Source organism: Salvia splendens, chromosome 11 (genome assembly GCF_004379255.2).
Source record: "Salvia splendens isolate huo1 chromosome 11, SspV2, whole genome shotgun sequence".
NCBI classification, from domain to species: Eukaryota; Viridiplantae; Streptophyta; class Magnoliopsida; order Lamiales; family Lamiaceae; genus Salvia; species Salvia splendens.
In genome coordinates this window covers 7,761,491-7,787,756 of record NC_056042.1, presented here as the reverse complement: position 1 = coordinate 7,787,756, position 26,266 = coordinate 7,761,491, and the positions used below count along the sequence as shown (strand labels likewise).

At 39.9% G+C, this 26,266-nt stretch overlaps 2 protein-coding genes and 1 pseudogene across 2 annotated transcripts; 2 read left to right on the top strand and 1 right to left on the bottom strand.

Annotated features, from left to right (window-relative positions):
* Positions 1-1,827: 1,827 nt before the first annotated feature.
* On the bottom strand, positions 1,828-3,892 carry LOC121754258 (annotated as a pseudogene).
* A 5,807-nt stretch (positions 3,893-9,699) lies between these two features.
* Positions 9,700-10,179, top strand: LOC121754378 (probable E3 ubiquitin-protein ligase XERICO). Its single transcript, XM_042149750.1, has one exon. It carries the CDS (start codon positions 9,700-9,702, stop codon positions 10,177-10,179), a length of 480 nt encoding a protein of 159 aa, XP_042005684.1.
* Positions 10,180-22,454: 12,275 nt separating this feature from the next.
* On the top strand, positions 22,455-25,498 carry LOC121755792. The gene is made up of 6 exons (XM_042151178.1): positions 22,455-23,332; positions 23,478-23,640; positions 23,730-23,906; positions 23,992-24,075; positions 24,421-24,502; positions 24,861-25,498. Exons 1-6 carry the CDS (start codon positions 23,010-23,012, stop codon positions 25,298-25,300), a joined length of 1,269 nt encoding a protein of 422 aa, XP_042007112.1. The 5' UTR covers positions 22,455-23,009; the 3' UTR covers positions 25,301-25,498.
* The last annotated feature ends 768 nt before the right edge of the window (positions 25,499-26,266 follow it).

Sequence of the window (26,266 nt, the reverse complement as noted above, 5' to 3'; positions counted from 1 at the left end):
ATATAATATATTTATATATACATTTAACCTTGGTGTTACTATATCACAGACTACTCACTAATAAGGAAATGTAATTCCACATAGTCATCACAGCCTACTCACTAATTTCTCCCTCTTTATTTCTAATATGCTATACCATAATAAAATAAAAACAAAGTAGTAAAAAGTTAAGTAACAAATTACTCTAAAAAAAGAATGGAATAAATAAATTAAAAAGAAACTACAATTAAAGACTAAGGGTAGTATTGTCAACTGAATTAAGCATTAAATGAGACAATTAAATTATTAATATCTAAATATACCTATATTTACTGAAATGCCATTTATGGCCGGCCACATTATGCCACATAGCTTTACCCAAATTCCTATAACATGAATCGCATGATCATTAATAAGATACTTCTTTAATAATTAATAGATAATTAAGGTTAGTGACCATGAAATTATTACTCATCCTCTTTTTTTAATGTCATGAATATATTGTTAATACTCATGTTAAATATGATCAGGAAAGTAATTCGAATACTCAAATTAGCCTTCGGGAGTATTTTTTTAAGTACCTAAACGGCTAAGCCTATTTGAATTGGCAAATTAACGTGTTAGGATTATAATTTTTTTGGACAATTATACGGATATTTGTTTCAATCGAAACCCGAAAAACTACAACTTAAACATATACTCCCTTCGTCCACTATGAATATTGAATATTCATTAGTGTTGATAGTAGACGGCACAAATTTCAATAAAATTGATAAAAAAAAATACAAGAAGAAGAAGGAATTCTAGCTAAAGGATTATTAGCTCATAATATCATAAAACTTTTCCAAAATACAGTATTAGTCTTTCCCACCAACTTTCAACTTGGTATGTGATGAGTCATGCTACCAAAGATTAAATCGACTATTTTTGTTGACTGATCAAAATAATTAAGAGGTTTGAGATTATTATGTGTGACATTATGAATTACTAGGAGAATTAATAACAAAAAAACGAAAAAATATGTCTAGTACAAATCGATCTGCCATTACAACCGATTATAATCGGAACTAAAATGGCCTCTCACGGGACACGGGCTAAAGTGGATCTTGTCATATCAATTCACAGAACTAGAGTATATGTGCTATTAATACACCAATTCATCAAAAACAAATCCAATCACTAATAGTGAACTTTCTAGTAATATAATTAAAAAAAGGAAAAAGGAAAAAGAAAGAAATCCCAATTCGGACACATATTAAACGAAGAAAAAAATCAAGAATTTTAAGAAAATAATTTTTCCTAAACGAACAAGGATAGCAACTACAAGGAAAATAAAACAGTTGAAAAATTGCTTTCTTCTTTAGTTGTTGGTAACAAATTCCCTGAATTTTTGCTAATAACAAAAATATACAACAGATTCCCCGAAATCAATATGTCATAATTCCATCTTCTGCAAACAAGCAAACTCATTACTCATGCACAAAAATTGCTGACCTATTTCAGCTCTTACACAACCGTGAGATTGAAGAATTTTATTTGAGGAAAATATTTAAATTAAATGAGTTTAGTCGATTTTATCAAGGTAAGATTCACGGCCACAGTCCACTCTCCATAATATTCAAATGAAATGTGATTATGTGAATGATTGTTTTTTTTCATTTTTTTTTTTCTCTTTTTTATCTGAGTCCTGAGATATTTAATGGAGTAGTAATAGTTCTTCGAGTTTTCACGTATATTTGCAGTTATCTTGTTTGGAGATACACCTTATGGTTTTGCTATGTGTTGGTCGTCTTTAGCAATAAACTCGATGAGAAATAAGGAGCTGTGATAAACTATTTCATGGAATATGGTACAGCCAAAAATTACTCAGCTTTTGATGCAAAATGCAACAAAATACATTCAACTAAAAGGGAAGACAAATGTCCGACCTACACAAGTTCCTTCCTTTTCGGTTCGAGTAGTATAGGAGGGTCGACATACAATTCCCATATTTGCTGCGGTGCCTGCTATAATTCTCATCGCCGACTCCAGACTTGAACAGTTGAGATCTGGCAATTTTTCTTGTGCAATTGTCGCAGCTGGTCGATTGTTACCTTCCCAACTTTGTCCTGCTTAGGGTTCTGGGAACCTTTCTCCGCACCTAAACGGTAAGAACTAATTAGCAGAACATATCATTGATTTTACAAGAAGCTAAGGTTTCATGTAATATTCAAAATAAGACATCCCAAAGGAGGATTAAAGGAACATGATAAGCAGGTAGTAAGTATCAATCCCATTTACACAATAAAGAGAATAACCTTCCAAGTAAACCAATATTCTAATGAGACGGGAGATTCAGAACACTTTGTCTGGGTTCAAGAAGATCAACATTTATAATGTCAAGTAAGTTTAGGATGCCTTAACTAAACTTCAATATGCCAAGGTCCACAAAAGTTCAATCTTGCGGGCATCGAAGCACCCTTGCTACCACCCTATTGAAATGAGGTATAATTATAATACAGGGAACTAGATGTTGATATTGTAGAACACAATGCAGCATACAAAGAACGCAATGCCCTAGGTTCGAGTCCTCCGTGGTGCAGCCTTTGAATTTAATTAATTTACCCATCCCAAAAAAAAGAACGTAATGCCCCAAACACTACAGCAGTGAGATGTCAAGGAAAAAATAATTTGCTCACTACCAAGCCAACATGCCTCATATACTTTGAGTCCAGGAAAACCACAAAGATAATAACGGTTAGAAGTGTGCAATGGATAAGGAAGATATTATCAATGTTTACCAAGGAACAGACATTCTCTATGTTTACCAAAGTACACTCTTTCTTTTAAAGTGTATAATGGATAAGGAAGATACGATGAAACTATCAAGAGCCATGGCTAAAAAAAGACCCTCATCAAATGCTAACATAAACAGCCAACTGAATAAACCTGCTAATTCTAATTCTATCTATTTTATGATCCTTTCTTAGTTCTTACTAGTACAACGTAAAAGGTTCAAACACGAAATCAATCGTACCTCATCCCATCGATTCAGCAATGAACTAATACCTACACCTTAAACGCTACACAGACTCGTGATTGATGCACCACATACAATCCATACTTGCTAGTTCATTAAACAGACAGTTCTCAACTTCTCATCCATAGAATCAACAACTATAGCCAATGTCCTATTAGGAGTTGTGTATAAAGAGCAAGATCAACAAGTACCTGCAGCTTTGAGCAGCAATACCGAAGCAGGTGGAGTCTTCAAGATGAAAGTGAAACTTCTATCCTGTAAAACAATAAAGTCTTGCATAATTAACAAAACAAACATTCATCAAAAATTATGAAAATATATCAAAATTAAATGATGACAATTGGAAGACTAACATCGAAAACCGTGATTTCGACGGGAATGATATAACCAGCCTTATCAGCGTGCGAGCATTGTAGTCCTTACAAAATGCCGCTATGTTCACACCCTTGGCACCCAATGCGGGCCCACCGGCGGCGCCGGAGTCGCCTTCCCCGCCTCCAGAGCCAGCTTCACCAACCCAACCACTGCCACCAACAGAAAAGGGTTTTTCAGTTTTTCCCCAAATTAACTTATCAAATTTAAATTGAAGCATTACCTTTTTAGCTTTCCCTCCGGGTTTAGGAGGCGCCATGGCGATGACGGTGAGAGTTATCGGCGTGGAAGAGAGGCGCAGCGGCCGTTTCTCGCTCAAAAACTGAAGAGTGGTAGTCTGGTTTGAGGACAAACTGAGGGACGAAAACATTGTGGAAATTGGAAGTTTGGATTCAGCTTCCCCATGGAATTTCTTTGAGGTAGGGAAATTTCGAGAGGAAATGGAAATTGGAGCATTGTAAGCGCAGAGAGATGAAGAATCCATTGATGGAACTGAAAATAGTTGAGCGAGAGCGCAACAGCTTTATCAGTTGATAACACAAAACGTAATCCAGAGACTGCTCCAAACGACGTAGTATTGACTTGGGCCCGCGTATATCCAAGCTGAAAGAGCCCAAAATATGGGAACTGGGCCGGTCCATTAATAGTTTGCAATACATGATGGCCAGGGAGATTTGCAAGGGTATGTTTTAAGTGAGTATTTATTTTATTCTTTTTAAGTTGAAAAAATGATAATAGGTCATATTCAGTTTGCCTCTTACTGTAATTTTGAAACCTTGGATATATATTTAGAATGAAATAGCAAGATAATAAAGTATATCACATATTATAAATTTTCAATAACTAATTTAAAAAGACAATATATGTCCTAGTGAATCCCTATACAAGAAGAATTACTAAATGTATAAAATACATAATTCAACATCCTTACATCCACAACCCTTTTTCTTGATGATATACACATACTGTCTTTATAAGAACCGATTCAATTCTACACCATTTTACAAAATTTAACTTGGTTTCTGTATAAAACCACTGAGAATATTTAGTACATGTGAAAAAGTGGATAGGTACATCTGGTGCAGAATCAGGGGTGGATCCACTTAGAGGGAATAAGGGGAGTACATCTAGTGCAGAATCAGGGGCGGATCCACTTAGAGGGAATAAGGAGAAATTGCCCCACCTTAATATAATTAGTTTATACTAATTTGTTAATGATTTTTAAAATTTTGTAATTTTCTTTATAAATGTCCCACCTCAAACTTCTTAAATTTCTTTGTGTATTTATTTTTGCCCCTGCTAAATTGAATTACTGGCTCCGCCCCTGTGCAGAATGAATTAGGTTTATGTAATAATTTAAATAATAACATTCCCCTGCTACTTAGTAATAAAAATTAAATTATGATTATAGAGAATCATTTGATATCTGAGCGGACAGAACTGAAACTTGGAATTAAATCAAATCCCCTTCTTCTAGAAGGTAGGGGAGCTACCGCCAAGAAATATGGAACCTAGGCAGACCAAGGTCTGTTATAATGGAACCTCTGGACCCCACCATATGTCGTGATTATGCTTGAAATTTAATAATCTCAAAGTCTATGACACACATATCATTCTAGAAGGAAATGATCCCATATCTTCTCGCCACGTAAATGATCAACGTACAACGTATTCAATTAGGACCATTTTAATTAAGAATAAAGCAGATGTTAGAGCATCCACGACCGTGCTCTTGCCAACGAGTAAGGTTGTGGGCTCGGCCCCACTTTTTCTGCCTACTCTTAGGTAAGAGCACAACACCCACAGCGGTGCTCTTCCGCAAGGACAAGCACAAAGGGTCCCACCATTGTATTATTCAATTTAAATAAAAACATTTCCATAATATTAAAATTCATTAAAAAAAACTGAAATAATATTACAAATTACATATAAAATAAATATTACATAATTAAAATCCTAAAAAATAAAAATTACATAATTAAACTCCTACAAATTAAAAATTACATAATTAAACTCCTAAAAGTTAAAAATTACATAATTAAAGGATAAAAATACCCCCGTGGAAGACTATTCATCCAGTGGCACTACCCCCAATTGTTTTTGGAGAACCAATATCATGGCCTCATGCGATCGAAGTTGCGCGGGGGTCATAGTTGACCTATCGGCCATATTGAGTTGGGCGCCAAAATCGCCCACAACGAGTTGGTGGGGGGTGGAGGTGGCGCATAGGGAACGGGAACGGGAGCGGGTTCGGGAGCATCGCCAGATGGAGTCGCGGCGCGACGGCGGTTGGCCGCCGCCTTCTTCCTTCCTTGCGGTCGGCATTGGGAACCGCTCGGGCCGGCGTCGGGGCTACCCAAGTTAGCTCCGGCAAGTTGGCTAGCCACGTCTTCGGAGCCGGCGTCAGATAGGGATACCGACCTTGACCGTTTGAAGGATCCGCTAGAGGAGGATGTTACGCCTCCTCTATACTTCGGATGCGACCGCGTCTCCTGCCAAATGTTGAGGTACTTGAACGGCTTGTAGTTCATGGATTGGTAGGTCGACAAGGCGGAACTGATGATGTCAACCTCGCTCCGGCCGCTCCCCGCCGACCGCTCTTCCTGGAAGTAATACCCCTGAAACTTTTGGATTTCTTCGTTGGCTCTGTATATGGCGTTGCGCACCATACTCTCGTTGCGCTCGATTGTTCCCGCCGGCCGGTTTCATTGTACCGGCGACAGATGCGCCACCAATAATGTTCGCCGGATTGGTTCGTGCCAACCTCCGGATCTTCGGAGATTGACAAGAACGCCTTGAACAATTGCTCCATCTCGGCCGTAGTGTACGGTGTGCGGACACCGCGAGTAGGAGGAGTCGGAGTTTGGGAGGGGCCGCTCGACGTCGTTCTAGGCTCGGGTGTCCACCCGTATAGCCCTTCGGGGGCATCTTGGTCGTCGATCGGGTAAGGCCGGTAGCCACCCGGAACTCCTGAACTTTGGGTTTGAGGAGGGGCCGAATATTCCGTTTCCGGACTAGGAAACGGTTGTGAACCGAACCAATCGGCGTTCCAACCGTGGGAGCCCGGGGGGTGATCGCCGTGGCCGGACATTGTTAAGTTGTACGAGTGGAAGAAAGATTGAGAATGGAAATAAGAGAATGTAGATGAGAATGGACATAAGAGAATGTAGATGAGAATTGTGTAGTGTGGTGTGAATTTTTTAGTTTGAAAGTGAGGGTATTTATAATTGAAAATGCGTATTTTTAGGGAAAAAATGAAAAAAAAACTTAAAAGTGGGTAGAAAACGGATATAATTTTTTTGGGAAGTGGGAAAATATATATTTTTTTTATTTTTAATCAGTTTTTTAATTAAAAACCGATTTTTAAAAAAAATCAAATTGCCAACGACTATGCCGTTGGCTAATCAGCGCCTGGCACGTCACCTGCTCGCTGGCACGGACGTGCTCGATGCATCGAGCAGCGCCGTGCCAGCGGCGCGAGCGCAGCGGCGGACGAGGTCTCTGTGCCGCTGGTACGGACGGACGGACGTCGTCCTACTCGCCGTTGTGGATACCCTTAGTCTTATCATATTATTGTCATATTCTAGCGTTGGTCCATAAAAAAATTCATTTGAGTTTGCCCATCAATAATAATAGTCATTATCTATCTATAAGATGATTCTATTTAATTAATAATATTTTAATAAATTTTTATCTTTATTTCTTTTTTACTTTATCTATATTGCATTAAAACTTTGGTCATCCACAATGGGGCGCCCTAAGGCGCGCCCTATGCACCACCACGTCAGCATTTTATCCTCCTGCCCTTCCACCTGCAGTGGGGCGCCCTAAGGCGCGCCGCCCTAAGCATTTTACAATTATTTTGTTATTAAATTTAAATGTTTTCAAATATATAAATGCAAACTTATTAAAAAAACAACGATTAACTAAAAGAACGACATCTCCAAACATCGGGCTACTAGGACTTGAGTATCCATCGGAATCCATTTTATTGCGTAATTTGAGAATTAAAATGTTAATCGAAAAGTTACAAATGAAAAGTGAAGCCTGGGGTATATATATAACAAAATTTTTGAATTTTAAAATTTAAAAAAAAAACTAAAACGCGTTGCATCGTCCGCATTACAAAAATTGGGAAAAACCTTCATTTCATTTATAAAATTAATACATTACAATACGAATTAAAAAAAATACGCAAACTCAGCGACGACGGTTACGGGTCCACACTTCTTCAATCATGTCGTTCATGAGCTGAGCATGGTCTTGTTGGTTGCGCATTGAGGCATGTCTAGATAGAACCTCATTGAAGCCCGTCGGTAATCCTCGAGCGGGGGGCGCGGTCGCCGTGCTGGAGGAGCTAGATGCATCTTCATCATCGGTCCAATTGGTGATGCTCCCACCTTCATGTTCGACTATCATGTTGTGCAAGATAATGCACGCATACATGACATCGGCGAGGACTCCCTTGAACCAGAGACGCGCTGGCCTTTCACTATTGCCCATCGTGATCGGAACACACCAAATGCTCACTCCACATCCTTCCGCGCCGCCACCTGCTTTTGCGCAAATAAAACTCTCTTCTCACCGATTGGGCAGCTGATCGTCTTCAGGAAAACAGGCCACCTTGGGTATATGCCATCGGCCAAGTAGTACCTCATGTGGTATTGGCGCCTGTTGGCAGTGAACTCGATGGTCGGGCTGTTGCCATTGCATTGCTCGGTGAAGAGGGTGGATGAGTTGAGGACGTTTATGTCGTTGTTCGACCCGGCTACACTGAAGTACGCGTGCCAGATCCAGAGCCGATGGTCTGCGACGGCTTCGAGGATCATCGTCGGGTGGCTGCCCTTGTATCCACTAGTAAATTGGCCTCTCCACGCTGTCGAACAATTCTTCCACTCTCAGTGCATACAGTCGATTCTCCCTAGCATCCCAGGAAAGTCATGTGCCGTCTCGTGCATCTTCATTAGGCCCTGGCAATCTACAGTAGTCGGCTTTCACAAATAAGTGTCGTTGTAAGCCTCCACAACTCCCCTACAAAATCTCTACAAGCACTCGCGGCCTGTTGTTTCTCCGACGTGGAGGTACTCGTCGAACATGTCCGTCGTGGTGCCGTAGGCCAACTGACGGAGTGCAACCGTGCACTTCTGTAACGGCGTAAGTCCGGGTCTGCCGATGCCATCTTCCCGATACTGGAAGTATTCATCACGTGACTCCAACGTCTAGACAATGCTGAGAAAAAGGTAACGAGGCATTCTAAACCGGCGGAGGAAAACAGTCGGGCCCCACCGTGGTCTGCAACTAGACGTTCGTGAGCTGCGGCGTGTTTGCGGAGGACAAACGTCCGACGTCGAATAAGCCTGGGGATCTGCTCTGCCACCGCCGCCTCCTCGCGATGCATTTCGGCTAAGCAATCCGCCATTGCGTCTTGAACGGCTGCATTTAAGGCTTGAGTCAAGGCCGGACTACCGCCCTCCGAGGAACTCCGGTCGTCGTCATGGTTCATTTTGGTTTGTGAGAGATGGAGAAATGTGAGAGATGAGAGAAATGAGAGATGCGAGAAATGTTCGTATGAAAAATAGAATGAGAAACGAGGTTTAATAAATAGACAAAATTCGAAAAAAAAACAAAGTTGCATCGTCCGCGTCGCCCACAGTGGCGGACGATGGCGCGGACGATGTCATATCGTCCGCGCTTCCTCCACAGACTATCTGTCGGGCGAGGACGACGCATCGTCCATCGTCCGTGCACCCACAGTGGCGGAAGATGGTGTGCCCGAGGCATCGAGCAGCCTATCGTCCGCCCCACTGTGGGTGCCCTTAGCTAGAGGTGGTGACACCCGTCCACGGGACATGACAGAACGTAATGCGGATGCCCTAATATTCCAATATCAGAGTGACGTGTCACAACTATAAGGACAGCCACTGCAATATAAACAAGTTTCTTTGCAAGTTATATAGATATTGACTTGTCAAATTAAATATGATGGTCTAGCGATCATTTTTATTACTTAACTCAGCTTGTAAATGCACTTATCTATGTATATCATGGAGTACTCTTAAGTCTTAACTCTGTCAATATGATTTGAATAAAAAAGAACACTATCCACGCAATCAAGTAAAAAAACACCTAATGTTGTCAAATGCATATTTAAATGTAAATGATGTGAATACGAGTGAGTGAATCAGCACCATATATTCATAGTATTAAAAGAAAATGATGACAGTAGCAATACCCAATTAAGTAAACAAAAAAAGACAACAAATCCCCCAACTTGAACTATTTATAAGACCACCACAGATCTCAGCTGCACACGCCGGCAGTCCGAAAAAATGGGATTCCTCTTCTACGCCATCAAATTGCCCAAATTCATCACCGTATCCTTCTTCCTCAACCTAATCTCCCACGCCCACTACCTCTTCATCGCCTCCCTCACCCATCTCCGCCTCTACAAGCACTCTCCGCCCCAGGAATCGCCGGATTCCGGCTCCACCACCAGCAATTACATCCTGGTACTTGACAGCTCCTCCCCCTCTCTGGTCCCGATCCCGGTCCACGTCGTCACGGCCGCGATCAAGAACCGGGTCCCCGTAATCGAGTACGAGGAATTCGTCCGCGGCGGCGGAGAGAAGGGGTGTAGCATATGCTTGGAGTGTATAGACGGGCGGGATGAAATCAGAGAGCTGTGCAATTGTAGGCATTTGTTTCATAGGGAGTGTTTGGACACGTGGATTGATGAGGGACGCGTCACGTGTCCTTTGTGTAGGTCCATGTTGTTGCCTCCAAGGGTGAATCCAAATCAACATTCTTAGGAATTATTGTTGTTGTTATAACTTATAGTACTATGTAATGTAACGTCTCTTGCAATTTTTGGTATAGAGCTTCGTCAGCGTTGATTTGATTTGCTGTGTTTCTTCTGTGAGAGATTCATTCCAATGAATTTGATGAAAAATGAGTTGCAAAGAAGGGAGAGATGGTTTGTGATGTGTTGATCTGTGTTGGTAGTTTTTGTCATTTGTGTTTCATCAGTTTTAAGTCTGAAAGGGATGGATGTAGCTCAGAGGTGGTTTAGCTAATTCTATGTAAAACTATCTTCATTTGGTGAGATACTAAGACAGTTATCTGGTTGCTAAGTCTGATTTATTATAAGTGTGTGACTAGGAGAGGTACATTGAAATATTTATTTGATATTAGTATTAAATTAGAAAATCTTCATTTTAGAGGCAGGAATTATGGGATTGAAATGTCACCAGCAAATCCGTTGTAGAATTGTCTAGTAACTTTGGCATTTCTCAAGGGGTTCAAATTGCAAGCCACAGTCTTCTTGAGTGATACTTGATGATCAGTTGAGAGATGAGGTTTGGGGCTCAACCCCGGGGGTGTTGTGCCCCGCCTATCGGAACTTTGTGGCGAGGCTGGCTTCGGATGGTGGTGGGAAGAATGCGGATAGATATAGTATTAGGTTTAGTGTTGAAGGGGTAGGATAGTTACACCGTACATATAAAATGTTTCGCCAATATTTCGAATTGATATAAAAAGATTTTTAAGTTTATAATCATATAAAAATTTCATTAGTGTTTCATGTTAATAGTACATTGGTATACAAAAAGTTAATACTCCATTTGTACATGTGCAATAGAGGCATTTCTTTTGGCACAGAAATTAAGAAATTGTGTTAAATATGTTAAGTTGAGAGGGATTAAAATAAAAAAAGAATAAAGTGGAGAAATGGATAAATAATAAAGTAAAACACGCATGAGATGTGTTTGCCGAAAAAGAAAATCACTCAAATAAAGTGGAATAGTAAAAAAGAAATACGACTCGACTATAGTGAAATAAAGGGAATCCAATAAACAAGAAGGCATGTATGAACTTAAAAATTATGTAACTTTTTATATAATTTATAGTAGTATAAACTAGAGACTACGACAAAGTCCATTATAATCCGGCAATGGAAATTGGAGTCTAGTGAGAGAGTTTATTGAAGAGCACTCTGGAGAGAGACATGATCCATCAAAGCTTAGAGCATCTCCAATGGTTCTGGACATGCAATAGCCCTCCCATAGCCTTCTCACTGCCACATCATCTGCACTAAAATCCTCCTGCCACATCATGGACATGCAATAGCCCTCCCATAGCCCTCTCATATCCTATCCACATCACTAATAACAATTATATACTTTAATTTACAATCGTAGCAACATACGGAATTTAATTTACGAGACAAATACAGGAAAATTGAATAATAATATAGCGTATATATAGTGTTTCGAAAAATTAAAAAAAAAAAAATTCTGACGCCGATTCGGGGCCTACAATGACGCCGTGAGAGTAGGCGTCAGTCCAAGAATCGGCGTAGGCGCGCCAATTTTGACGCCGGTCTCGCTGACGCCGGCTGCAATGGTTCGGCGTCAGCACCGGCGTCCGCGAAAAATCGGCGTGTCTACGCTGACGCCGCCATTGGAGATGCTCTTATAACTTTAACAATCAATTTTAAGTTTCTTAAAAAAATGCCCTAAACTCATACTCATAAATTAATATTATCCATTATTATCCATAGACAGAAAGTAGAAACAGCTTTATAGGGGTAAAACCAAATGAATTACCTCATTAAATTATCGATTAATTAGAGATTGAGTTACTGGGTTTGAATTGGGTCAAGGACTTTGCCCTATGGGCCTAGCCTGAGTCGAATTTTAGGGTGGATATCAAATTATATTTTCAAAGAAAATTGGTCTGGCCTAGCCTTGGTTAAATTATTGTTAGTTCAGCCCATTTAGAATTTGTAGGTTTGAGATATGAATTTGGTTACACAATTTTTGAGCTTCACTTTCGGAATTGAAAAGAAATAAACGAACTATAAAATGATACACTATGACAGGAAATACTCCATTAACTAATATCGTAGCGATTTTGTGAAGAATCAAATACAGAATCGACGCGAGATTCACGAACAAATGTGGGACGATATTATTACGAATACAAAGCAAACGAAGGCGATTACAACACACTATCACTTAGCTCGCTACTCAATCGGAGAAAACAACTCGATTGTGGATCACTCACCTAGCTAGCTCAAGAATCACAAAGTGTATTCACTTCTCTATCTAGTTTCTTGAATCACACCAATATATGGAGAAAAACAAGATGTGAAACTGAAAACTGAAAAACTAGTCGTTGTAACTGAACGAGCTGTTCAAATACAACGGTTGGTAGCCGAGCTTAATCGAGCTCGGTGTTGGAGAAGGTTAATCGAGTTCGGTGTTAGCCGAGCTTAATCGAGTTCGGTGTTAGCCGAGCTTAATCGAGTTCGGTGTTAGCCGAGCTTAATCGAGTTCGGTGTTAGCCGAGCTTAATCGAGTTCGGCCCTCAATAATGACTTGGGCCGATGGTTGGTCCAGCCACACCAAAACCCAACAAATCTCCACCTTGGCTGCATCCACCATCCGGCCAGCCAAAACTCCACCTTCACCAAAATTCCCTCATCTTCTTGCAGTCAAGTTAACCAAGTCTAAACAATGCTCGAACTTAGCACTTGGTAGGGGTTTAGTCATCATGTCAGCTGCATTTTCAGAGGTGTGGACCTTCTTGACTGCCACCACGCCTTTGCTTATCTCATCTCTTACAAAATGAAGTTTGATGTCGATGTGCTTACTTCTCTCATGGAAAGTCTGGTGCTTGGCCAAGCTAATGGCGCTGTTGCTGTCACACAAGATAGTTACAGCCTCTTGCACCACACCAAAATCCCCCAATATTCCCTTTAGCCATTTAGCTTCTTTAACCGCTTCTGCTAAGGATATATACTCTGCCTCCGTTGTAGAGAGCGCAACCACAGATTGGAGATTAGACTTCCAACTGATTGCTGTACCAAAGAGCTTGAAGATATAGGCAGATTGGGATTTTCTGCTATCAATATTTGCAGCATAGTCTGCATCACAGTAGCCTATGAGCTCATCCTCACCGTCTGCTGTGCAGAACAACAATCCCAAATCTTGTGTGCCCACCAAATACTTCATTATCCACTTCAAAGCTTGCCAATGTGTGCTACCCGGGTCTGCCATGTATCTGCTGGTCAGGCTTATGGCATGTGACAGATCAGGCCGAGTACACAACATCATGTACATAATACTCCCAACAATACTTGCATAAGGCACCTTAGACATCAACTTCCTTTCCTGATCATTAGCTGGTTTCTGACTGACAGAGAGCTTGAAGTGTGGACTTGTTGGAGTTGATACCTTTCTAGAGTCAATCATCTGAAATTTGATTAACATCTTCTTGATGTAGCTATGCTGCATCAACCATAACTTCCTAGCAGCTCTCTCTCTTATGATATCCATGCCAAGAATTCTCTTTGCATTTCCCAAGTCCTTCATTTCAAAAGCTTCCTCCAAATCCTCCTTCACTTGCTTCACATCTGCCTTACTAGGGCCTGCCACAAGCATATCATCCACATAAAGTAACAAGTAAGCAACAGCTTTACCTCCCTTGTACCTTATGTAAACACAGCTATCAAAGGCAGATTTCTTGAAGCCAAGTCTCTCCATCTGTCTGTCAAAAGTCAGGTACCACTGCCGGCTGCTTTGTTTCAGTCCATAGAGGCTTCTCTTCAAACAACAGACCTTATCCTCATCTCCCGGCCTTATGAATCCTTGTGGCTGCTCCATATAGATTGTCTCCTCCAACTCACCATGCAAAAAAGCTGTTTTTACATCAAGTTGTTGCAATTCCCAATCTCTCCGAGCCACAATTGCCAAGAGTATCCTTATTGAGCTGTGTTTCACCACAGGAGAGAAGACCTCGGTGTAATCTATCCCCTCCTCCTGTGTGAAACCCCTTGCAACCAAGCGAGCCTTGTATCTGATACTATCATTCTCAGAGGCCTCCACCTTTTTCTTGTAAATCCATTTGCAAGAGATAGGTCTTTGTTGAATCTGTGATCTGAGAACTAGGATCCAAGTTTTGTTTTTGATGAGAGAGTCTATCTCATCCTTCATAGCCATTTTCCATTTCTCTTTGTCTTTGCTGCCAATAGCTTCCTTATAGGTGCTTGGTTCTGAGATCTCCAACTCCTCTGCAACACACAAGGCATAGTATACAAAATCTGCATCTCTGAACCTTGCTGGTGGTCTGATTTCCCTTCTGGTTCTGTCTCTGGCCAGAGCATATTGCTGAACTTGTGGCTCTGGATCAGAGACATCTGGAGTATTATCAGTAGGCTGCTCATTCTCCTCATCTGAGGACATCATTGGCTCTTGGAAATCAGCAGCATCTGAGGCTCTATGTTCTGGTTCAAGTTGATCAAAACTGACCCCAACAGGTTCTGGAGTTGTCACTGTCTGCAGAGTAGGCTTGAATGGCATAATTGACTCATCAAAAATGACATCTCGACTGATGATGACCTTTTGATTTCCTTCTTCTGTGCACCAAAGTCTATATGCCTTAGCACCATCTTGGTAGCCAAGGAAAATGCATTTTAGTGCTCTAGGTTCTAGCTTTCCTTGCCTTGTGTGAGCAAAAGCTCTACAACCAAAAATCCTAAGCTTCTCATAACCTCCTAGGCTTCCATACCATCTGCCATCTGGAGTATCAAAACCAATGGCTGAGCATGGACATTTATTGATCAATTTGGCTGCTGTGGAGACAGCTTCTGCCCAGAATTTCTTAGGCACTCCAGATTCAAAAATCATGCATCTTACTCTCTCAAGGAGAGTCCTATTCATTCTCTCCGCGGTTCCATTTTGTTGTGGATTCCCCGGAGCTGTCCTATGCCTCTTCACTCCCCTTTGCACACAGAAGTTATCAAATTCCCTGGATAGGAACTCAAGGCCGTTGTCTGTCCTCAGACACTTCAAGCCATACCCTTTCTCAACTTCAACTGCCTTGTACCATACACTGAACTTGCTGAATGTGTCTGATTTCTCCTTGAGGATCCATACCCAAACCTTCCTGCTATAGTCATCTACTACACTCAAGAAGTACCTTCCACCACCTATGGAATTAACCGGGCTAGGACCCCATAGATCACTGTGACAATAATCCAGAGGTCTTGTGGAGTTGTGCTTTCCTGAGCCAAAAGGAAATTTCTTTCCTTTTCCCAGCAAGCAAGACTCACACATTTTTACACTCTCCCTATCATCACATGCAAAAACGCCCTTCTTGATCAATTCTTTAAGCCCTTTATCACCCACATGGCCTAATCTCTTGTGCCACAACACCAGATTCTGTTCCTCAGCAACATAGGAATCTCCCACAATGACCTCAGCCTCCAGATAATATAATCTATTTATCCTAGAGGCTGACATAACAATAGCACCACCATTCATAATCCTCATACTCCCACCAGAAAATACACAAGAAAATCCTTTCATTTCAAGCACACCAACAGATACAAGGTTCCTCTTAATAGTAGGTATATACCTTACTTCAGTCAGCAATTTAATAGAACCATCATGCACCTTAAAACGAATATTACCAATGCCTTTAACAACACACACCTGGTTGTTGCCGAGCAAGACTGATCCCTGTGCTTCAGTCAGGTTCTCAAACCAATTCTTGTGGCTGCATATGTGGAAAGAGCACCCGGAGTCCACGATCCAAGAGTCTGCAATGGGCCTCTCAGTCACATTCATGACCTGAGCCGGCTCCAAATCTGCTGCACAGTCAGCAGTGTTCTGATCAGAATTGCCATCAGCCTGCTTCTTCTTTAAGGCCCAGCAATTTTTCTTGATGTGCCCAGGTTTCTTGCAATAGTTGCAAGACCTGGACTCCTTCTTATCCCACTCCCTTTGGCCTTTTCCTTTCCATTTTTCAGAACCCTGCTTCTTCCATTTTTCAGGTTTCTTGATATTGGCTTTCACGTTCAAGCCTTCCCCAGCCTGATCACGCAGTCTTGTTGAAGAACTCTGAAAATCCTTCAATTTCAGGGCCGAATACACCTCTTCATAGGTGATCTTGGAGTCTCTTCCAAGGAGTATAGCGTCCTTGAATTGTTCGAAGCTCTTCGGTAATGAATTGAGAAGCATAAGTGCTTTATCTTCATCCTTGATCTGCTCATCGATGTTCTCCAGATCATCCATGCATTTACCAAAATCTTCGAGCTGCTCCAAGATGCTCTTCGCCTCTGATATCTGGAAGGTGAAAAGCTTCTGTTTCAAATGAAGGCGATTTGCAAGAGACTTCGTCATATAGATGGACTCAAGCTTCCTCCATACTGCCGCAGCGGTCTCCTCCTTCGAAACCTCCCTCAGGACTCGATCGCTGAGACTCAGGATCAGAGTGCTATACGCCTTTTGTTGAAGTTCTTGAGCCTTTGGATCGACCTTTTCATCCGCACCCTTGGCGGTGTCGGCCTCCCCATTTTTGACGATTTCCCAAAGCCCTTGTTGCATCATCACGGCCTTCATCTTCAATCTCCATAGACCGAAGTCATTCTTGCCCGTAAACTTCTCCAATTCGAATTTCGCCGTAGACATCGCGCCGATTTCTTTCCCACAGACGGCGCCAATTTGAAGAATCAAATACAGAATCGACGCGAGATTCACGAACAAATGTGGGACGATATTATTACGAATACAAAGCAAACGAAGGCGATTACAACACACTATCACTTAGCTCGCTACTCAATCGGAGAAAACAACTCGATTGTGGATCACTCACCTAGCTAGCTCAAGAATCACAAAGTGTATTCACTTCTCTATCTAGTTTCTTGAATCACACCAATATATGGAGAAAAACAAGATGTGAAACTGAAAACTGAAAAACTAGTCGTTGTAACTGAACGAGCTGTTCAAATACAACGGTTGGTAGCCGAGCTTAATCGAGCTCGGTGTTGGAGAAGGTTAATCGAGTTCGGTGTTAGCCGAGCTTAATCGAGTTCGGTGTTAGCCGAGCTTAATCGAGTTCGGCCCTCAATAATGACTTGGGCCGATGGTTGGTCCAGCCACACCAAAACCCAACATTTTGAATAACTAAGGCAATTTATTGAAGACATGACTGAAAATGAGACAATAAATGAGGACTTGAGGAAGTAATAACTCTAGAATTTATATTGAATGGTTTATGTAATTATTATTGCGATTTGATAAAAAGGAATTGGTATAAACGAATCATGAACTCGAATGGTCGGTAGTAGAGGAGTAGTGATTTATTGTAGAGAAAAATCAAAAGTGTTAGCTGAAAATAATATTGGCACCTTTCACAATGGACGGCAGCCCATCTACTCTACCAAAAAAATGATTGACTGAGGTCGTGACTAAAACATTAAAGATTAAAATTTATTTTTGAGGCAAGGTATAATATAACCACTTATATTTCTTGTGTTTGTGCCCACCATTAACTTTTTGTAAAGCAAATTAGTTATTTAAAACGATTAACAGTTTACCTTTTACATCAGTATAGAATTTTGATTTTTTTCTCCCCATGATAATTGTCGAGTATTTAGAAAGAAAATTTGATGGTTAACTAATAAGTAACTAATTGCTCAACATAATACACACATATTCGTCCAAGTGGTGCCAAAAATTGGGGTACAAAAAAATTTGGTCGACCATATTCCTCCAAGCGACGCATGCATGAAAAACTACGTTATTTCAAAAATCAATTACGGTATAAGAATATTTTTTTAATAATTTAATTAATAAATAGTGTAAATGGTATCATCCATGTACGCAGAGCATCTCCAACTATTTACGCTCTACTCAAACCTATTTTAGTATAATATAACCACTTAGCTTAAGTATTTACACTAAACTCAAATATAAAAATAGGTACTTTTTTTACTCACAACATGTAAAAAGTGAATTAAGCTTGTTTTAGTGTAAACCCAAAAATGAGTACTCCCTCGGTCTTCTAATATGTGTCCCACTTTGACCAGACACATGTTTTAATAATTGTAATAGAGTGTGGGTTGAAAAAGTCAGTCGATTGTAGGTCTTACTTTTATATACTCCCTCCGTCCCGGGCTACTCGCTCATTTTCTTTTCGGCTCGGAGATTAAGGAATGAGTGTATAGGAAAGTAAAAAATGACGGCTGTAGGTGAAATTTTTTACTAAGAATGGAAAGAGTGCAAGTAACTTGGGACGCCCAAAAAGGAAATAAGTGCGAGTAGTGCGGGACGGAGGGAGTATTAGTTAATGTGAGTGAAAATGAGTCAGTGGATTGTGAGGTCTACCACCAAAAGAGGTAAAAATGAAGTGAGACAATTAATATGAGACCGACCAAAATAGAAAAATGGGACATATAATGAGGGACAAAGAGAGTATATTTTACTCAAAAAAAAAATGAGTTAGGCTCTGAATACCATTAAAGCTGCCTACTCCACTTCGGGTTTTAGACCATATCAAATCACACACCAAATTTCATTTTTGATGTAGAAAACTTCTTTGAATCATACTGCAATCTCAAACTCATATTTGCATTTTTCGGTGGAACAATACTCAATATGATGCTACCAAAATTGTAAGACATGTGCTAAAAAATGATGTAAATATGGTTGAAAAAATTAGTTTTTAATGTAATATATATTTAAAAATAAATATAAATATAATATAATATAATAATTGGAGATATCCTTTGAGTACAATTAAAGATGGTCTTAGTTATTCATATATTCCACTTTTCAGAACATAATTTTCATTTTGAGATGCAACACTATTTCTACCGTCCATTTACAGAGATGATCCTAGTTATTCATATATTTCACTTTTCAGCATATAATTTTCGTTTTGAGTTGCAACACTGTTTCTACCGTCCATTTACTTACACATTAATTTGTTGTTTATCCTAACATATCAAATTATCAATATCATTAATCCAAATGAAATTCGGTAAGCCACAAGTTTAGATGACAAAATAGTGGAATATTCCAGAATTGTTTTTTGAATTCCACGACCACATATATCGAAATTCATAAGTCTTCCCCAAATTTAATTATGACAGGAAAGTCTATGCGGCTGCCACAAGAAATTCAAACACTTCAATTAAAATTCGCATATGAATTAAGGAGAACAACTATTTATGTTTTCTAAATCTATAAATGCAATTGCTCTCATTCGTATACTTGTGCATAATATATTATTCTTAATATGTATATCTATTTCTCTATAAGAAAATATGCTCAGTAAAACTTCTATATATCCACCTCTGCCTATGTATTTGTAATTAATGTGAGTTCAATTATTTTATGTCTAAAATTATACAATAATTAATAAGTAGTACTGCAAAATAATGCTACGTACTACACTAGAATTTTCTAATGCATCAACATTTACTTAATATTATTTATATAGTAGTCTATACATTATATATATAGTGAAAACTGAAAACTAATCTAGAAATGAGATGCCCTTGGGGTTTTCCACGCCTATCGTCTATCGATATGCCGATAAGAAGCCATAAAATTTGAATTGAATTCCATTATTTTGATTGAGAATTCCGGTGCTTGACTTAGGAATTCTTATTTTTTATTCTATTTGACGTGATTAATAATAGGAGTGTTTTTTCAAGAAAACGCAAATCCCCTCTTTATATAAGCATTTTTAGATTCTTAACATATTAAGGCCATCCACAATAGGAATAGCCCAGCAATAGCCTAGCCACAAACTCCTCCTGCCACATCATCAACACTAAAAATCCTCCTGCCACATCATCAAAACAAGCAAATAGCCCAGCCATAGCCTAGCCACATCACTCAAAATTATATAAAACAAATAATTAACAATTACACAAAATACGGAATTAAATTTACCACACACATACGGGAAAATTCAATAATAATATAAAATTTTAAAATTCAATAATAACATTACAACATCCTCATTAATGAGTTTGTCCCACATCGAAAGTGGAACATAAAACATTCAAAGATGTCTCTATAAAAGAGAAACAACCAAGAATGAGTTTGTCCCACATCGAAAGTGGAAATAAAACATTCAAGGATGTCTCTATAAAAGAGAAACAACTAAGAATGAGTTTGTCTCACATCAAAAGTGGAACATAAAACATTCAAGGATGTCTCTATAAAAGAGAAACAACCAAGAATGAGTTTGTCCCACATCGAAAGTGGAACATAAAACATTCACGGATGTCTCTATAAAAGAGAAACAACCAAGAATGAGTTTCATGAAAAAAACATTAAATAAAAAAAATTAAAAAATCTGTTGGGCGATGCGGTCGGTGATCCGGAGCGCTGCAATAGCGCCGAGCGGATTGCCCAGCGCACCGCCTAGCGCTGTGAAACCGCCGAGCGCTCGGCGGTTTTTAATTCTGAAATCCGCTGGGCGGTTTTTAATTCTGAAATCCGCTGGGCGGTTGCAATGGACCGCCTAGCGGACCGCCTAGCGCCGGCGCTCGGCTAGGCGGTGCGCTAGACCATCTGCGGCTAGGCGGTGCGCTAGGCGCCATTGCGGATGGCCTAATAGGATAGCAGCACATTTCTAGCGGCTTAAACGAGGCAAACGAATAGGCGTAAATATAATATTGCAGCACATTTTAGTGTCAAAATAGTACTCCTACTCCACTATTATATTTGTGCTGACGATTTTGTATTTTTAAATAGGAGATACAAAAGGTTACTATGATAAAAATAATCAGTCATTCACGGCCCATAATTTTGATTGGAATTCAACTTTGACTACGAACTTAGGTAGTGGTCGTAAATCGTACTCCCTCCGTCCCGCACTACTCGCACCTTTCCTTTTGGGCACAGAGATTAAGGAATGAGTGATAGACAAAGTCAAAAATTACGGCTGCATGTATAAATTGTTACTAAAAATGGAAAGAGTGCAAATAACTTGGGACGCCCAGAAAGGAAATAAGTGCAAGTAGTGCGGGACGGATGGAGTATTATATTATTGATCTTTAAGAGTGAATGAAAAAACATGACATTCTCTTAGAGCATCCACAACGGCGGATGTCCCGACAGACGTCCGCGCGGGACGTCCGCCATTAGGCAGCATGCATACGGATACGGACGTCCGCTGCGGACACCGGAGTTCCGCGGCTTTCCGGGAGGTCCACCATTGCATTGGCACGAAGGACGCCCGACGGACGTCCCGATTTTTTTATTATTTTTTGTGGATGACCGTCGGGATGTCCTTGGGGATGTTCGTCATTGTGTAGTGGGATGTCCTTATGACGTGGCAGTGTAGTGAGATGTCCTTATAACGTGGCAGGAGGTGTTTTTGGGAAGTCCGCCGGGATGTCCGCCGAGACATCCGTCCCATTATGGATGCTCTTATGTATTGCTTGTTTGTGCATAGACACAACACAAGGCAAATTCTCACGAACTTAATTACGAAACAAATAACTACTAACTCCCTCCTTGTCACACTTCTTTTCTATACTAGTTTTACAAAAATAATAATAAATCATTAGAGTGGGGCCCGACCCGCTTGGACGGAATGGTAAGGGACACCTGTTGCAAGTCTAACATCCCATCGGGATGGGACGAGCGTCCCTATTAGATGAAATGACGCAATGGGGCGATTCGTGGTCGCGCGGTGAACTGAAAATTATTATTTCAGATACCAAAATTATAGAAAAAATATCATACTCAGTACTAGATAGAGATAATTAATGACAACTCTGCCCCAGTTTTATAAAAGTTCAAAAATGTCCTTCATACTTTAGAAGGCATTTTCGGTCGAAAAGTAGCTCAAATATTAAAAAAATATCATGGTTCTAATTATACAAAGTTAAAAAATCTCCCTTAATATTTTATGTTTATGTTTATGTTTATGTTTAAAGTTGAAAGTTGAAGTAGTACTACTACTATTTATAATAAATAGTTCACTTAATATTAGTGTAAAATGAGGTGAAGGCCGTGGTGGCATCAATCTTACATTCTACTAACTTAATTATTGATAATTTTCATGTGATCCAACATGATGAAATACGAATTACTCGTTAATTTATTCGTAACCTTCACATGTTAGAATGGACGGAGAAAAGTGAAACAATTACAACTAGTAAATTTAGTCAAACATGATAAATGAGAACGCGTATGCACACACCACTATTCATATCAAGAAATGAGATTCATATAAGAATCTCTTTCTCCCTATTTATTAACTTAATATTTTAAAGGCAACTACCATTCCATTTCCACCAATCAGCTTCCCCTTCATCCCCAAAATAAATCCTAAATTTCTGGGGATTTCGGGAGTCTATTTTCTGATTGGGAAGATATTTGCAGACGATCTCAATTGGAAACCAGTTGAATCCTGTGAAGTTCAATACAAGGGGGCCTACAGCAATCTCAGCACCGCTTCTCTCTCACTAACACTCGCTTCCTTATCCCTTTCGCACCTCTCCTCTCTCTTCCTTGGATTTTGTTTGCGTACTCGCACACCGCACACTTCTTTCGTCTCTATCGCCCTGCCCTTACTTCTCACGCTAATTGGACATCATTAATTAATTTCTTTTCTTTTCTTTTCTTTTCTTTTCTGGTATATGTAACTCCTCCTTATCCAAAACCTGTTCTCTTTCGATATTTCCTTTCTAATTTTGCCCTCCCGCCCCAATCGGGCTGGATTTCTGCCTAACTCAATCCTCTTCTTCAAGAACTTAAAGGCTAAATATCTGCACGATTGAATCGAGGGAATCTGCTTCTTATCCACTTCTTTTTCGCGTTTGCCGTTAATGGCGTTAATTTCTGCTTTTCTTGAGATTTTGCAAAAGCCCACAATTGGTGATGTTGTGCTTGAGCTAATGGCGTTCGCGACGCCCATCTGGGCGGCCATCGTCGTCGGCGTTTTGCTGGGATGGGCGTGGAAGCCCAATTGGGCTAATCTGAGTGTAGGATTTCTTGATTCCGCCGCTGCGAGCGGCGGAGAGGTGAAGAAATCAGCGGCGGCGCTGTCGCAATTCGTTGCTTCAGTCCCCAGCTTGAGCTCATTGAAGCGGCATTTCTCGCTTGAGGCTGCAAACTCATCCGAGTCTCCAATTCCGTGCTTTGAATACAGGTTGGTCAGCCTCAAAATTTTCACTTTTTGTTTGATAATTCAGCTTTTGATTTTGATTGTTTGAGGCAATAGAGATGCTCTAGGGTTTCTGCCCTTGTTGGTTTTATTTATTCGTTAATAAGTTGATTTTTTTGTATGTGGTTAGTTCATCAAGGCTGGAGAGTGAGAAAACGAGTGCTGTGAATGAGGATGATCTCAAGCATTTTCACAAGCTTGTTGAGGAGAAAGATGGTGGGCCTGTTTGGATCCAGATGATGGATAGGTCCACTCCCAACATGAGCTACCAAGCTTGGAAAAGAGATCTTGAGGTATATATGTATCTCATTTTGATCATGAATTGATGTTGGATTTGGATGCGGTGTTTTTGGGTTATAATTGTTGCATTTTCTGGTCGTAGACTGGACCTCCACAATATCGTAGTAGAACTATTTATGAAGATGCCACCCCTGAAATGTTGAAAGATTTCTTCTGGGACGACGAATTCAGAGCGAAATGGGATGATATGCTCGTGCACGCTGAAACTCTTGAGGAATGCCACACAACTGGGACAATGGTGGTTCAGTGGGTACGCAAGGTAGGGGGCGTTTCTGTTCGTGCAAATTTTGGTGCTCTGATTGTGTTGGTGAACTTGCTGATTGTGTTCGTTTGTTGTCGTGCAGTTTCCCTTCTTTTGTAGTGACAGAGAGTACATCATTGGCCGTCGAATTTGGCAGTCTGGAGGAAACTATTACTGCATAACAAAGGTAAGATGAGAAATCTTGGTACTCGTTGTCGATGGATACACTTAAATTCTATTACTCCTAGTCTAGAATACTTTGTATAAATGGTGAAATATAGTTATTTATATGCAAGGTTGGCATAAAACTTCGAAATATTCTTCTGATTCATAGTTTTTAAAATTATAGTATTGCTTAATTCTTGAGGCAACTTCAGATTTTCAAGCATTTAAGGTCATTCACAGTAATCACATTTGTCAATTTTGATTCGGGGTTATTCTAGTATCTCGCCATTGATATATTCATATTTATGAATTGGCTATCACTCGTCTCTTGGTAGCCTTGCTAATATATTCTTGCTTCATATTATAGGGTGTGCCACGCTCCTCTGTTCCCCGTCGCAGCAAACCAAGGCGAGTTGATTTGTACTATTCAAGTTGGTGCATTCGTGCAGGTACTGGTTTTTCTTTTTAAAGTGAAGTTGCTCACTTTGTTTCTAGCTAAATAAGTTAACCGCAGACTGACATCTTTATTGTGTCAATGAAGAAAGTGGCAATTTCTTCTTTATTTCGGGTTTTCTGTATCAAATGAAAAAATGAATTGAACTTGCTAAATATGAATATGTGAGGAAGACAGCTCTGTATTATGAAATCTAGTTTTTTGTAGAACATTTTTCAAATGGCATTTCACTATCACTAAATAAAAAGGAAAGAGTTCCGTTACTTGGAGATCTTTTTGGCAAGAATACTTTGGATTAGATATTTGTTTGGCTGAATTCGAAAAATCTGACGACACTCCCTTGTTGAATTCAGCTGAATCAAAGAGAGATGGGCAGTCGACTGCTTGTGAGGTTCTTCTGTTTCATTACGAAGACATGGGCATACCATGGGAGATCGCAAAACTTGGTGTTCGGCAAGGGATGTGGGGCGCTGTCAAGAAGATCGACCCTGGCTTGCGTGCCTACCAGAAGCACAGAGCATCCGGAGCACCACTCTCGCGCTCTGCAACAATGGCTCAAATAAACGCTAAAGTTGACATGGATGCCTTGGAAGCCCAGGAGAGCACGAGTACTTCTGCATCAGAGGCCACAGCTCTTGTTTCAGATGAGAAGCGATCGCGTAGAGGCATCTCAAAGGCTCTCGTCGTTGGTGGGGCCCTCGCCCTAGCTTGCTCCATCGACAGAGGGCTTCTGACGAAAGCTGTTATTTTTGGCGTTGCGAGAAAGTTTGCAAGAACAGGGCAGAGGTTATGACGAATACACGGCTAATTACATTCCTCTCTGTGCAATAAGCAAAGGCTCACACAAAGAATTCGCATTCGTTGAAAATTTGTAGCTGCGAAATAAAGAGGCAGTTTTCATTCTTTTTTTGTTTCCTATCTCCATGTAGTGATGAGATTATCCTATAATTCATTTACTATTTTCCAATATATGATCAATTTTTTTTTGACAGATGATATGAATAGAATATGCTACACAGCCTTGAAAATAGTTTGATAAACGATCGGTTGAAAATAATTGGGGTAAGATGTCACTTTGGTAGAAGGAATATAAAATCCAGTATGAGCAGCAATAGCACATGCAATTTACGGAGTACAAAGATAAATTTGAATACTAGTAGTATTAATTTCACACGGACTTTCCCAATTCTCATAGTACAACAAATAAAAAGTCCAAAAGCAACATTTGTTGTGCAATGTCAATCATCAACCAGAACTAGAATAAATAATCGCCGCATATCGAACTAAAGGTTGACACGTTGTATTAGGATAGGATGCATCCATCATAAGATATGACTTCATTTGTGGCTATATTAATAGTACAACTGAAAAATCGATCAAGAAATTATGTTAGACCATCTGCAACGCTGTCTCTTATCCGTCTCTTAACCGTCTTATTTCTTAATTATTTATGGCCCCATTGTATTTTTCACTCCATCTCTTAACTAAGAGACATAACCTGCAACCCTCTATCTTTTATCGGTCTCTTAACAATCTCTTAACTTACTATTAATTCAATTTCATTTTTTTTTCAACAAAATCAATTAATAAAAAACACACTTCATTAAATAAAATAAAAATACAACTTAAAATCCTAAAAAAAATACATAATTAAATTTGTGGCAATATAAATAAATAAAAACATAATTTAAAATACAATTTTATAGAAATTAAAAAACTACTCCGCCGGCGAATCATCTCCCGAAGGCGGTGGCGGTGC

Coding starts and splice junctions, on each gene's coding strand:
- LOC121754378 (XM_042149750.1), top strand. CDS start 9,700: ATGGGATTCCTCTTCTACGCCATCAAATTGCCCAAATTCATCACCGTA.
- LOC121755792 (XM_042151178.1), top strand. CDS start 23,010: ATGGCGTTAATTTCTGCTTTTCTTGAGATTTTGCAAAAGCCCACAATT. Junction 23,333..23,477: donor ATTCCGTGCTTTGAATACAG/GTTGGTCAGCCT, acceptor GTATGTGGTTAG/TTCATCAAGGCTGGAGAGTG. Junction 23,641..23,729: donor CTTGGAAAAGAGATCTTGAG/GTATATATGTAT, acceptor TTCTGGTCGTAG/ACTGGACCTCCACAATATCG.